Source organism: Falco cherrug, chromosome 5, assembly GCF_023634085.1.
Source record: "Falco cherrug isolate bFalChe1 chromosome 5, bFalChe1.pri, whole genome shotgun sequence".
Classification (NCBI taxonomy): domain Eukaryota; kingdom Metazoa; phylum Chordata; class Aves; order Falconiformes; family Falconidae; genus Falco; species Falco cherrug.
In genome coordinates, this window is record NC_073701.1 from 47,174,989 (window position 1) to 47,188,367 (window position 13,379).

Genomic DNA, 13,379 nt, shown 5'->3' on the forward strand with positions numbered 1-13,379 from the left:
TCTTGGTGAAAGGGACCTGGGGGTGCCAGCGGACAGCAAGCCCAACAGGAGTCAGCAGTGCGCCTGCAGCAATGAAGGCAAATCGGATCCTGGGCTCCATCTGCAGGGGCATTACTGGCAGGGACAGAGATGTGACCATCCCAACCTGCTCAGCACTTGTCAGGCCACACCTGGAGTAGCGTGTCCAGTTCTGGTCCCCACAATTCAAAAAAACGTGGACAGACTGGAGAGGGTCCAAATGAAGACCATGAAGATGATCAAAGGGCTGGAGAATGTGCCCTGTGAAGAAAGACTGAAGGAGTTAGGTCTGTTCTCCCTGGAGAAGAGAAGGCTTTGGGGGTAACCTTATCACAGTACTCCAGCACTTGAAATGTGGCTACGAAGAGGATGTGGGCAGTGTCTTCACAAGGAGAAGACAAAGGGCAACAAGCAGAAGTTGCACCAGGATGGGTTTCATCTTGATACAAGGAACTTACTTACACCAAGAAGAATCAAATCACTGCAACAACCTCCCCAGGGTTATGGTGGAGCCCCCATAATCGGAGGTTTTCAAGACGGAGTTGGACAGGGTGGCAGATCATCTCATCTTGGGTCCCTTTCCCATGGAAGGCTGGGCCAGATAAGCTGTTGAGGTCCCTTCCAGCAGCCTAGGCTCTTCTGCAGTTCTGTGACTCTATAAAGGTGTGTGGTATTTGACAGACTTCAGTAAAAGCCACTCAGTGACAGCAAACAGCAATAACACTGGGGTTTATACTATTTAAAGAATGCTAGTTACGGCACACTTAGAACAACAGTATAACGGTGATGCTGGAATTTAAAGAGTCTTTTCCCTTTCATCTACTAACGGCCTTACGCAGCGAAGGCGGGCAGCCGCACGCTCAGCCCTCACGCGAAGCGGTTTCCATTCATCGCGTCCCCGCCCGGTGCGCCGGGCTCCCGCACGACGGCAGCGGCTGCACTGAACTGCCCGGGACACGCGCGGCGCCCCCCGCTGCCATCCGAGGGCCGGGCGCCCCCGCCGCCGCCTCCCCAACCTCATACGCGCTCCCCGCACCGGGCTCTGGCGTTAACGGCCCCGTGCCCGCTGTGCTGCGGCCGGGAGGGCGGCCCCGCCGCCACCCTCGCTACTGCCCCCGCAGCGCTGGGCGTGACCGGCGGCGGCGGCGCGGCCCCGGCGGGGAAGGGGCGGGTGCGCGGGGACCGCGGAGAACGGCAGCGCCGCCCCCCCTGCCCGAGTCTTTGCCGAGAGCTTCCGGGTGCCGCTCGACCAATAGCCTGCGCGGCCCGGCAGCGTCACCAGCCACGTGAGCGCGGGCGCGCAGCCGGAAGCGGTGCCGCGGCACTCCTGCGTCCCATCAAGCCACGCGCGCGCGCTGCTCCTCCACTCTATGGTAACCATAGAGACCCACGGCGGTGGCGGATCAATACTGGGACGGCGGCGGCCGTGGCGCCGTGGGGAACATGGCGACGCTGGTGCTGGATAACGGCGCCTACAACGCCAAGATCGGCTACAGCCACGCGAACGTCAGGTGAGGGCCTGGGGGGGGCGGAGCGGGGCGGGCGGCCCCGTATCGCTGCGCCAGCGCCCCCCGGCACACCCGCCGCCCCGCCTCGGGCCGCCGGCCCGGCCCGGCCCGCCGGCCGCCCCTCCTCTCCCTCGGCCCCTCGCCGGCGACCGGGCCGGCAGCGCGCTTGCGCTTGCGGCGGAGAGGCCCGGCCCAGCCCCGCCCCTGCAGCGCGCGCCAGCCGGCCCGGCGGGACGGTCGCCCCGTCCCCTCCGCCCGCGGCGGCGGCTCGGCTCGGGGGAGGGGGCTGGGACGCGGCGGGGCGCCGGGCGCTCACCTCGTGGTGCGGGCGGCGGGGGGCGGCGGGGGCTCAGTGCGGGGCCGGGTGTTTGATTTTCCCCAGTGGTGTCTTACCTGCGCGGCGGTGTCAGGTGGGGAGATGGTCCCCAAAACTGACCCCAGTAAATGGGTTAAACCCGAAGCACGGCAGGAAAAGTTACGGAAGGTGTGCTGCTCGTGGAAGTAGTGTCTTGTCTCATGATGAATAGGAAACTTCTCAATCTTTTCCAGCGTTATTCCCAACTGTCAGTTCAGGTCAAAGACTGCACGCTTGAAAACCTTTACAGCAAATCAACTGGATGAAATTAAAGATCCCTCTGGTCTTTTTTATATTCTCCCTTTCCAGAAAGTAAGTAAGATATGCTGAGTTTAATATGATAGCCAAATGTAAATTGTTTTAAGGAATGGTTTTCACACGCTGCGCCCCAACTGCAAAGTTATATGTAGTATCATACAAGAATCACATTCAGCAGTGTGAAGTTTAACAATTACAGAATCACAGAATCATTTAGGTTGCAAAAGACCTTTAAGATCATTATGTCCAACTATTAACCCAGCACTGCCAAGTCCACCACTAAACCATGTCTCTCAGTGCCACATCTACACGTCTTCCAAATACCTCCAGGGATGCTGACTCAACCGCTTCCCTGGGCGGCCTGTTCCAGTGCTTAAAAACACTTTCAGTGAAGAAACTTTTCCAAATAGCCCATCTAAAGCTCCCCTGGTGCCACGTGAGGCCATTTCCTCTTGCCCTGTCACTTGGTACTTGAGAGAAGACACCAACGCCCACCTCACTGCAACCTCCATTCAGGGAACTGTGGAGAGCAGCAAGGTCCCCCCTGAGCCTCCTTTTCTCCAGGCTAAACAACCGCAGCTCCTTCAGCTGCTCCTATTAGGACTTGTTCTCTAGACCCTTCACCAGCTTCACTGCCCTGCTGCGGACACGTTCCAGCACCTCAGTGTCTTTCTTGGAGTGAAGGGCCCAAAACTGAGCACGCTATTTGAGGGGCAGCCTCACCAGTGCCGAGTACAGGGGGACGATGCCTTCCCTGGTCCTGCTGGCCACACTGCTTCTCATACAAGCCAGGATGCTGTTGGCCGCCTTGGCCACCTGGGCACACCGTGGGCTCATATTCAACCCGCCACCAACCAGCACCCCCAGGTCCTTTTTCCCCAGGCAGCTTTCCAGCCACTCTGCCCCCAGTCGTAGCGTTGCCTGGGGTTGTTGTGACCCAGGTGCAGGACCTGGCACTCAGCCGTATTGAACTTACACAACTGGCCCCGGCCCATCAGTCCAGCCTGTCCAGATCTTTCTGTAGGGCCTTCCTACCCTCAAGCAGATCAACATCCCCCCTCAACTTGGTGCTGTCTGCAATCTTACTGAGGGTGCACTCGATCCCCTCATCCAGATCATTGATAAAGATCCTGAACAGAGCTGGCCCCAGTACTGAACCCTGAGGAACACCACTTGTGACTGGCCACCAGCTGGATGGAACTCCATTTACCACCACTCTCTGGGCTCGGCCGTCCAGCCAGTTTTTGACCCAGCGAAGAGTACGCTTGTCCAAGCTACGAGCAGCCAGTTTCTCCAGGAGAATGTTGTGGGAAATGGCGTTAAGGGCTTTATTAAAGTCTAGGTAGACAACATCCACAGCCTTTCCCTCATCCACTAAGCAGGTCACCTTGTCACAGAAGATCAGTTAGTCAAGCAGGACCTGCCTTTCATAAACCCATGCTGATTAGGATCGATCACCTGGTTGTCCCATACGTGCTATGTGGTGGCACTTAGGATCATCTGCTTCATAACCTTCCCCAGCACTGAGGTCAAACCTCAGTCAGGCTTCTGTCAAAGAGAATAATGTATATAGGAAACAAAATTTGCATTGTTTTTATAGTGTAGTAATTAACAGATTGATGGGGAATATTTGTAACATTCATTATCCTATGTAACATTTACTCCTTAGCATAGAAATGTGAATTTAGACATTCAGATTTTTTTGTTTTGCCAGCCTATTAATCCGTTGACATTTCTTGATTTCTAGTAATATGTTTTTAAGTATCACTTTATTTTCTAAACAGTGTATATTTTTGTAAATTTCTACAGGGTTACTTGGTGAACTGGGATGTCCAGAGACAGGTTTGGGATTATCTTTTTGGAAAAGAAATGTATCAGGTAAAAGCCTTTTTGTAATTACAGATTTTGTGTAGGTTAAATACTGTCTAGTGGAATTAACATAAGTACATCAAATATTAAATAGAGCTGGTGAGCTTACTGTTCTCTTTGAAAGGGCCTTCAATTAGATATGACAGGTTTTATTTTTTTGCAAACTGAAGAAAATTTTTGCTTTGATCTCTGGTGTATGAGTTTAAAAAATTATTTTTTTTAGTCTTCTGTGTATTCATATCGAGTTCAGTTCACATATGTTAAGAAATTCATATCGATATAATTAAGAGTTCAAGTTTGAAAAATAATAATAATTATAGACAGGTACAATGTGGTGTAGAGATCAAGAAACTGTTTATGTGAAAGAGTGATGAGCTACATCAGTAGGCCAAAAGACATACTCATTAAATAACCCTCTTTGGCAAACCATTTTCTACCGATGAATAAATTGAATGTTGTCCTGGTTTTGGCCAGGACAGAGTTAATTTTCTTCTTAGTAGCTGGTGCAGTGCTGTGGTTTTTATTTGGTGTGAGAACAATGCTGGTGGCACACTGATGGTTTTAGTTGTTGCTGGGTAATGTTTACACTAAGTCAAGGACTTTTTAGTTTCCCAGGCCCTGCCAGCCACAAGCTGGAGTGGCACAAGAAATGGGGGGTGTGGGGACACAGTCAGGACAGCTGGCCTGAACTAGCCAAAGAGCTGTTCCATACTGTGGGACATCATGCTTGGTATATAAACCAGGGGGGTTGGCTGGGGCCTGCTCTTCATTGCTCAGGGACTGGCTGGACATCGGTCAGTGGGTGGTGAGCAGTTGCATTGTGCATCACTTGCTTTCTTTTCTCCCTTCCCTTTGGATTTAATTCCTCACCTCTTCTCCCTCCTTTTCATTATAATCATTACTGTTGTTATTATTATTATTGTTCTTTTTGTTTCTTTAATTTCAAATATTAAATTGTTTTTACCTCAACCTTTGAGTTTTACATTCCTTTCTGATTCTTCTCCCCATGCCTCTGGGTGAGGGGGGAGCGAGCGAGTGGCTGCATGGTACTTAGTTACCAGCTGAGGTTAAACCATGACAAATGTATAAATATCTGATACTTAATTTTTTTAATTTATCACACAAACTAGATTTAGCACAGGAAGTGTAGTAAGGCTTCCCATTTATTTTTTCTTTTAAAGAAGTATTATATACTCTGAAAGATTTTGTTTTTTCTAACACCTAGGAGGCAGAATGGTACTGAGAATTAAAGTAATACCTCAAAATATATTTGTCTCCATACAGAAAAATATACAGTGCTGGCTTTTAATACTTAGCTTTTGTTTTAGTTTTGGAACAAGATTCAATTTAGTCATGGTTTTGAGGACATGAGTGAAGACTACAGAAAGATACAGCTGGTAATACATTTATGGCCATATCTAGTTATGACTGAAGTAACTCTATAAAATCCTCTCTACAGGAGTTGGAGATATCAGTAAATGTGCAAGGTCCAGGATCTTTTGCTGGCATTATGAGAGGTCACTGGAAGTTTTTATTATTGATTCAACTTTGTGCAGGACTTCATCTTTTGTTATTATATAAGTGATTTTGTGATGCAAGTGTTGAGCTGTAGAAGAGACTTATCTTCTGTAGTTGACATGATTAGTGTAAGGTATTTTACATTAGTATTGTAATGTTCCTTTAAGGGTATCTCTTTACAAAGTTGGATTACTACTTGTAAGGATGGTAGCAGGAGCAGAATATATATGAAGGTGTTCCCTTCTGTCATGTTTTTACTCATTAATTTCATAAAGTTGCATCACTGTTTATTAAGTCTTTAAAAAACCCTAGAACTTTCTAAGCCTAGCTTCTATGAACATATGGCAAGTGGTGATGATGTCTTCAAATTTACATGATCTTCAACTTCTGCAAAATATGGTAATGAAGTATTAATTTCTAAGTTTTGTGTAATGACAATCTTAATGTATTTTCATAGGTGGATTTTGTAGATACCAATATTATTATTACTGAACCTTATTTTAACTTCAGTTCAATACAAGAATCCATGAATGAAATTCTATTTGAAGAATATCAGTTTCAGGCAGTTCTTAGAGTAAATGGTGAGTCTGTCTCCTATTAGTTTACATTTATGTATTTTGAAAGTTAACCTTGTAAATAAATAAGCATGCTTGTGTGCATGCCTGTATATGCACACACATGTATATATAAAGATAGTAAAGAAATTACTTCATTTCCTTCCTGGTCTTGAGTAATATGCTGCTATGTGTACTCAAACTGGATTAAACTTTTTTTTTTTTTTTTTAGAAATTCCAGCTATACGCTTATATTACTTTTGTGAGAGTGGGAAATTTAAGGAGAGTCAGGATGGCAGAGATAACAGATTTTGAAACAGGATAGCATTTGAGAAAGTCTACCAAAAACTTGTATGAAGCCTTTAATAGCTTTCCTTTTTTTTTTTTTTTTTGGGGGGGGGGGGGAGTGGGAGTGGTCTTTGGTTTGGTTTGGGTTTGTATTAGCAAATAAAATGCAGCATTACAATCATGAAATGTATCTTACAGGGAATGTGTAAATAACATCAGAGCCCTTCTGAAAGATACCTGGACATGGGATAGTCTTTTAGATAGGTTTGATAAGTATTGGTGTGATCAGTCTGCTTGGACTTTAGGAAAAGAAACTGAACATGGACTGAAATTATTGAAAAAGAAGAAATGGGGGCATATATGAGACTTAATTTTGTCTGCTGTCAGAATTAGTTCATGTGTTGGCTGTAGTGTTATGTATTGCACTCTTGGAAGTCTGTGAAAGGCATTTGATATATGTAGCAAGTACATTTTCATATCGATGTAAATTCTAAAAGTGTATATTCATGTAAAAATTGAATGAAATTTTCTGTATTTCAGCTGGAGCTCTTAGTGCGCACAGGTATTTCCGGGATAATCCATCTGAGCTATGTTGTATCATTGTGGATAGTGGATACTCTTTTACACACATTGTACCTTATTGTAGAAGTAAAAAGAAGAAGGAAGCAATCATCAGGTAAACTGCAGCTTGTATTTCAAGAAGAATTGTTTGCTATGCGCAAAGTTAATAATGACAGAATTCCTTCTGTTGGTCCTTTTCTGTAGGATTAACGTTGGAGGAAAACTCTTAACCAACCATCTAAAGGAGATAATCTCTTACAGGTAAAGCATGCTGATCATCATCTTGAGACCTGATATGAAATGAGCTAGAAGTTTGTGGGGATATTCTTACTGTTTCTGTGAATTTTAGATTAAATGCTGTTTGTTATAATCTGTTAGCTACCATTTTAAGCTTAAGATCAAGATGAATTAAGATGAGCTTAAACTCTTTGAAGAACTAGGCTGTTAAGTTTTTAAAGTGCCAGCACTTTTGAAGTTGCTGAGGTTACCTGTGTGCTCACAAATATACAAGTCCTTACATACTTTCTGAGATGTCTGAGTAGATCATCAATCAGTTTACTAACTGATTCCATCAGTACAAAAAATAAAATTCAATATGATCAACTTTTTGTTAGGATCCTTTAGCTTGGCACTTTATCTAGGTAAAGGTCTTGGCTAGTAAAGCTAATTGCAGGATTATGGCTATACTTGTTACAAAGACAGGGGGCAAATGCAGGTAGATGTTTGTATTTATTGAACTGTGAAATAGGAAAATACTAAACTCCATTAGGCCAGGAATGCTTTTGTAAATTGAATACAAGTTTTAGATATTGTGACAGTAGCTTTCTCTGATTTGAAAACTATGGTTGCTCATCTCCAGTGGAAAATTGACAGGTAGTCAATTATCTAAGACTTAATTATTCTCACACTTCTAGATTTTTTTTCATTTTTCACAGGCAGCTACACGTTATGGATGAAACGCATGTAATTAATCAAGTGAAAGAAGATGTGTGTTACGTTTCTCAAGACTTTTACAAGGACATGGACATTGCCAAGTACGTACATAATGGTATCAACGTCAGAGGTTGTCCTTCTGAATAATCCATTTGTATGACCAAATAAAACTATACTCTTAGTCAGAAAATTTGCCAGTTAAGTCAAAGGAAGTCTTTTCAGTATAAAATAGTTGGAATTTAGAACTTGTTCCTTATTCTGTGGTATTTTACATTCTTCTCTTTCAGATTGAAAGGAGAGGAAAATACTGTAATGGTAGATTATGTTTTGCCAGACTTCAGCACAATCAAAAAAGGATTTTGTAAGGTAATGATAGTATGGTTTTTGAAGTATTTTTCGGACTGTTCCCCTGCACAAGTCTAGTAGAGACATTAACAAGAATTTCTTTTTTCTAATGCTGTATTGTAACATCTTTCTGTGATCTGCATTAATTGGTAAAGTCTTCTTTAGGAAGTTGAGATTAAAATTAAATACTATTTTTCCAGCATAGCATTTTATGTTCTATTATTTAATACTTGTAGCTTTCTATGCATGTACTCTGTCAAACAACCTATCCATATCATTATTGTTGGGGTTTTTCAGTTAAGTGGGATTTGATATTAAGTGCTTTGATGCTTTTTTGAAAGTCTCTCTGAATTTCATTTAAATACCCGAATAAGTAGAAGGTTCAAAGTCAGGTTGTAGAAGAGCCTGAAAAGTCTTCATATCAATGAAGACAATGTCACAATTTTATCTCATTTACTGAGCTGGCCATAGTTTCAAAAGCAGTCCCAGTATTTTAAGGCCACTCTCATGCATACCTATTTTGTTTTGCTTCAGGCAAAACTGCAGTTGATAAGAGCAAAGTCACTTCAGATTTAATACCAGAGTACATATTATTCTTAAAAGTTTTGTTGATAATGTGACTTAATGTAGAATATGCTGCCTACCTCTGCAGTACATGAAAAAGATTAGCTGAATACTGTAGGATGTGATTTCTTTTCTTAGCAGTGGCTACTATTCATGTCTTTAATTTAGCCAAGGGAAGAGATGGTGTTAAGTGGAAAATACAAGACTGGCGAACAAATACTTCGTCTAACAAACGAAAGATTTGCAGTTCCAGAAATACTCTTCCATCCTTCGGATATTGGTATTCAAGAGATGGGAATTCCTGAAGCCATTGTTTATTCTATTCAGAATTTACCTGAAGGTACAAACTACAAATATTTTGAAAAGTAGGCGGGGTTGGTGGGGTTGTGTTGGTTTGGTTTGGTATGTTTTGTTGGTTTTGGTTTTTTTAAGCATCCAGAGTGTCTTAAGAAGCTAGTACTCTAAATATGCCAGTTACTAAGTGGTTGTGAACTGTTCCGTCTTCTGGTTTGTGTCATATACTGTAGAACTGATTGTCTACGAGATTCTCTGTTAGGTAAAAGCAGTTTTGTGGTGATTCATTGATTGGTTTCTACTCGTTTCAGATAATCATTGTAGACTAAATTCTTCTTAACATCCTTTTCTAATGTGACCTATCTGTCTTTGACACTGATGATGGGATATAGTTGAAATAAGTTTTGTGTTTTAAAGTATCTTTCTTCACTGAAGAGAAAAATCAAACTGATGAGAAAAATGAAACTGACCAAACTCAGTAATTTAAGCATCAAAGTATAAAACATTTCTGACTGCTGTTTGTCAGAAGTAATACTAAAGCTTTCATTTTATAGATGATGTACATGTAATTAATGTTATTACTACAAAGATGACTTTCATAGGTTTTATGATACCACATAAGTATGGCAGTATTGAGGCTATTTTGTACTCTTAAAAAAAACGTATCATCTAAAATCCCTTTTGAAAGGGGCATTGTGTTGGCAGACATGAATGTTAATAGACAACATCAGAAAACAGTAGTTTTCGAAGCCAGATTCTAAAAATCACGAAGAACAGAGGGTGACTGGTCGCTTTCTTGTGTTTCTCAGTAAAGCTATTTAACTGATGTGACCATTAGATGATCATGAAATCCTTCTATGCGTATTTATTACTTCTGTTCCAATTCATAACAAATTTTGGGAAAAAAACTTTTAGTCTTTAAATATATATTCAGTCTCTAACTACAGATTTACTTATATATTTTACAGAAATGCAGCCTCATTTCTTCAAAAACATAGTTCTGACTGGAGGAAACACCCTTTTTCCAGGCTTCAGAGATCGGGTTTATTCTGAAGTTCGATGTCTTACTCCAACTGATTATGATGTTTCTGTTGTTCTTCCTGAAAAGTAAGTTCTAAACTGTACAGAACAACTTTTGTCCTTCTAGCAGAACAAACTATAAAGTAGTATTTCTTTTCCTTATTAAAAAGACAGATTGAGTAAAGGAGTTAATTTAAATAGGAAGTGAACCAAAATTGTACAAAAAAAGAATGTTTTAAATCAGTGTATTTTCAGGCAAACCAAATAAATTAAAGACCACTTGCTTGCCCTGTACTTTGGCTAATAAAGCATATAAGTAAATGATTTCAGTAACAGATAAATAAGACACTATTGTCATTAAGTGGATACATAAATATGCAAGATTAGAATCCAGACTTTTACTTAGAAGAACTTTCAGCACCTGAATGCTACCATGTCATTATTAAAGGAGCCACTTCAGGGATTCGAAAGGGGTAACATCTTTGCAGAGAGAGAGTACGCAGCTGAGACAAACAAGTATATCTTGAAAGTCCAAACAAATGTTTACTTTTTTAAAGTATTATTAAAAAGTATTTTAAAATGTTGTTAAAGAATCATTATCTGTGCAGAGTATAAATACAAAGTCATCTCCACTTCCTGCCCTCTCCACACCTGCCTCCAAAGAAGCACTTGTTTTCTAAACAAAGCAAAGTCAGTTAGCCCTGCCAGAATTTCAGAATTTGTGTCTTGTAACTTGTGTGGAGCTGGATGGTTTGATTTAGCAAACAGAAATATATTTTTAAATAGTTATGGCTAAATAAAAGTCTTAGAAATCATCACTGCACGCTTCTATTTTAAATGAATTTACAGATGAGTAACAATAACTTTGTTTATTTTTTCAGCCCTATTACTTATTCTTGGGAAGGGGGAAAGCTCATTTCTGAAAACGATGATTTTGAAGACATGGTAGTAACTAGAGAAGATTATGAAGAACATGGACACAATATCTGTGAAGAGAAATTTGATATATAGGTAGTTTGATACATTGTTATTCCATTGTTTTACTCAGAATGGAACTGTTTGAACTACAAACTGTTATCTCTCAGTTAGGATTGTGTTTTAGCTTTCCTCTATTTAAGTAGGTTGGGAAAAACTTAATTTTCAGAGTTTAAAAATAAAGTTTTACAAACCTAATACTATGAAATAATATATGTTCATTGTAATTTCATTATGTTCTCATCTTCTACTGATAGTTTCATTGTATTCTTATTGCAGAAAACCTCAATGTATGAGGCAGTGAAAATACTGAATGCTTGTACTGGTGTGACATGAATACATTGTGAGAAGAAATCAAATATTTTTTTTCTCCAGAAACTAATGTTATTCTAATTTGCACACGCAATTGAATGGACATTAAACACATCTCATAAGGAATACCTAAGTTTTATTTCTGGTTATTTTAGTGAATAGCCATGAGAGGAGTATACTTGAAATGGGACTGCTGCTATTGAAAGTATACTTCTGCTTTGAGAAGGCAGTAATTTGAACAATTTCTTTTTAAAAGGGTTTGGGGTTAGTAGGGTGTGGTCTTGTTTGTTTGTTTTGAAACAATGGCTGAGCAAATAAGCTTCCTGATGCTCCCTCACCTTTCTGAAAAGGTGAAGTCAGCAGCTGTCAGAGGTGAACAAAGGTTGCAGCTTGTGTCCTGGGTAATCCCAGCTGGGCCCTATCCAGGCATTCTAGATAAAACACAAATGCCCCAGCTTATTATTTCTGTTTGTAGAGCAAAGGTAGCATCAGAAGCTCTGTTACTGTGCCATCAGTCTGTGCAGCACTGCATGCAGGCACGGAAAGAGCGACAGTACATGCTCCTGGCCAGATAGAAGCCTCAGAGGGCTGTGCTAGTATAGGGTACCCCACCTGGCTTGCTTGGTTGCTGGGAGGGAGATAATGGAGGCCTAGATGCTGACACTGATTTTGACCTGATGCAGCTTGTGGCCACAGGGGTATCACCCTTTTAGTAGGGCTGGTGACACTCAGTGGTCTCCAATTTGCAAAGGAATATCCTATTCTCAGCTGAAGTCTCATATTCCCTCTCTTGTCAGGGATTAAGCAGAAGCTTCACTAGATTTCATGTCCCTTTAGTGGTCCTTGGCAAGCTCCAGAGCGGGGCACTTGGAATCACAACAGATAATTACGGCCTTCTGAAAAATTGTTCTTTGTGATGATGTGTGACCAAAGGGTAATTGATGTAGTGGAATGGTCAGAGCTGTGAACATGGGAAACAAAGGCATACCACCAGCCCCGGCCTTACTGATGGCATTAAGATAGAGATTCCTTCATCTCTGGCTTCCATTTCTTTTCTACTTCAGATGAGCACCTGGAGTTGGATCCACATTGTTCTGATCAACATTACAGATTCTCATGAGCTGCTCCCGTTGCTACACAGAGGTCTCAGCATAAGGGTAACATAGAAGAGAAGCCAACACTCCAGAGAATGGGAGATCTTGATGAGGAGCTGTCCCCGTTAAAAAGTTTCCTGGGATGATCTTTCTTCTTGACTTTTTTTTTTTTTTAACTTTGGACTGCCAGGTCATGGTGGCTTTCCTCTAGTCTAACCTGCTGAAAGGAATGGAAGAGGTACCCTGCTCCTCCCATTAATAGCTACATGAGCCACACAGGAGGCAGCTGGGATATTAATGCATCAGAACACTGCCTACAAATTCCTGGATACAGCTGTTGTGTTACTCTGTAAGAAAATACAGGACCTGAATAAGTCTAATACACTGTTATTTTAATAGCCACATGTAAAGGCTCTTGTGTCTGACATCTAGTTTTTTAAATAACTGCTTCACAATATTGTCCGCATGCTTTAGTTGGGACCTAAAATAAGGGAATATGCACATTGTTCCCATAAAAGCAACAAGTAACCTCGTCCTTTGTAGAGGCAAACATGAATATTTATGTTTGAATACAAGCCCTCCTTCCTTTGAAGGTGGCATTATTTTTATTTTGTTAAGACTGCACTGGAAAGTAGCGCTAGAGTAAACTTCACTCTGGAAATGTTATACTTCAAATACAAATTCATATTGGCAATTAATTTGATAGCTGTATGCTAGAAATCATAAATGGGAATGAGTGAGAGGTCCAGCATCCCTACCAGATGATTCTGTGTCAAATACTGTTAAAGTGACAGAACTTTTTAAAGTCCTAAGGTTTTCCTAATTTTGAAATGTAACAAAGCGTAACAATGTAAAAAACAGTAATCTGTAGTTCACCAAACTTGTTCTGTTCTGCAGGCCCTTACACTTAAAT

The 13,379-nt window shown here is 41.6% G+C and overlaps 1 protein-coding gene across 2 annotated transcripts; it reads left to right on the top strand.

Moving 5' to 3' along the window:
• The first annotated feature begins 1,294 nt into the window (after positions 1 to 1,294).
• Positions 1,295 to 12,640, top strand: ACTR6 (actin related protein 6). Of its 2 annotated transcripts, none has more exons than XM_055710642.1 (12): positions 1,295 to 1,529; positions 2,076 to 2,193; positions 3,949 to 4,017; positions 5,984 to 6,107; positions 6,909 to 7,044; positions 7,134 to 7,190; positions 7,865 to 7,963; positions 8,150 to 8,228; positions 8,940 to 9,111; positions 10,034 to 10,172; positions 10,967 to 11,096; positions 12,437 to 12,640. In XM_055710642.1, the coding sequence occupies exons 1-11, from the start codon at positions 1,462 to 1,464 to the stop codon at positions 11,094 to 11,096; spliced, it is 1,191 nt and encodes a 396-aa protein (XP_055566617.1). In that variant the 5' UTR covers positions 1,295 to 1,461; the 3' UTR covers positions 12,437 to 12,640. The 2 variants fall into 2 exon arrangements, with proteins under 2 accessions (XP_055566617.1, XP_055566618.1); XM_055710643.1 differs by lacking the exon at positions 12,437 to 12,640 and adding an exon at positions 11,340 to 11,498.
• The last annotated feature ends 739 nt before the right edge of the window (positions 12,641 to 13,379 follow it).

Excerpts from the sequence above, each read along its gene's own strand:
- ACTR6 (XM_055710642.1), top strand. The coding sequence starts at position 1,462 with ATGGCGACGCTGGTGCTGGATAACGGCGCCTACAACGCCAAGATCGGC. Across the intron at positions 4,018-5,983 it reads TTGGAAAAGAAATGTATCAG|GTGGATTTTGTAGATACCAA; the intron begins GTAAAAGCCTTT and ends GTATTTTCATAG. Across the intron at positions 6,108-6,908 it reads GGCAGTTCTTAGAGTAAATG|CTGGAGCTCTTAGTGCGCAC; the intron begins GTGAGTCTGTCT and ends TCTGTATTTCAG.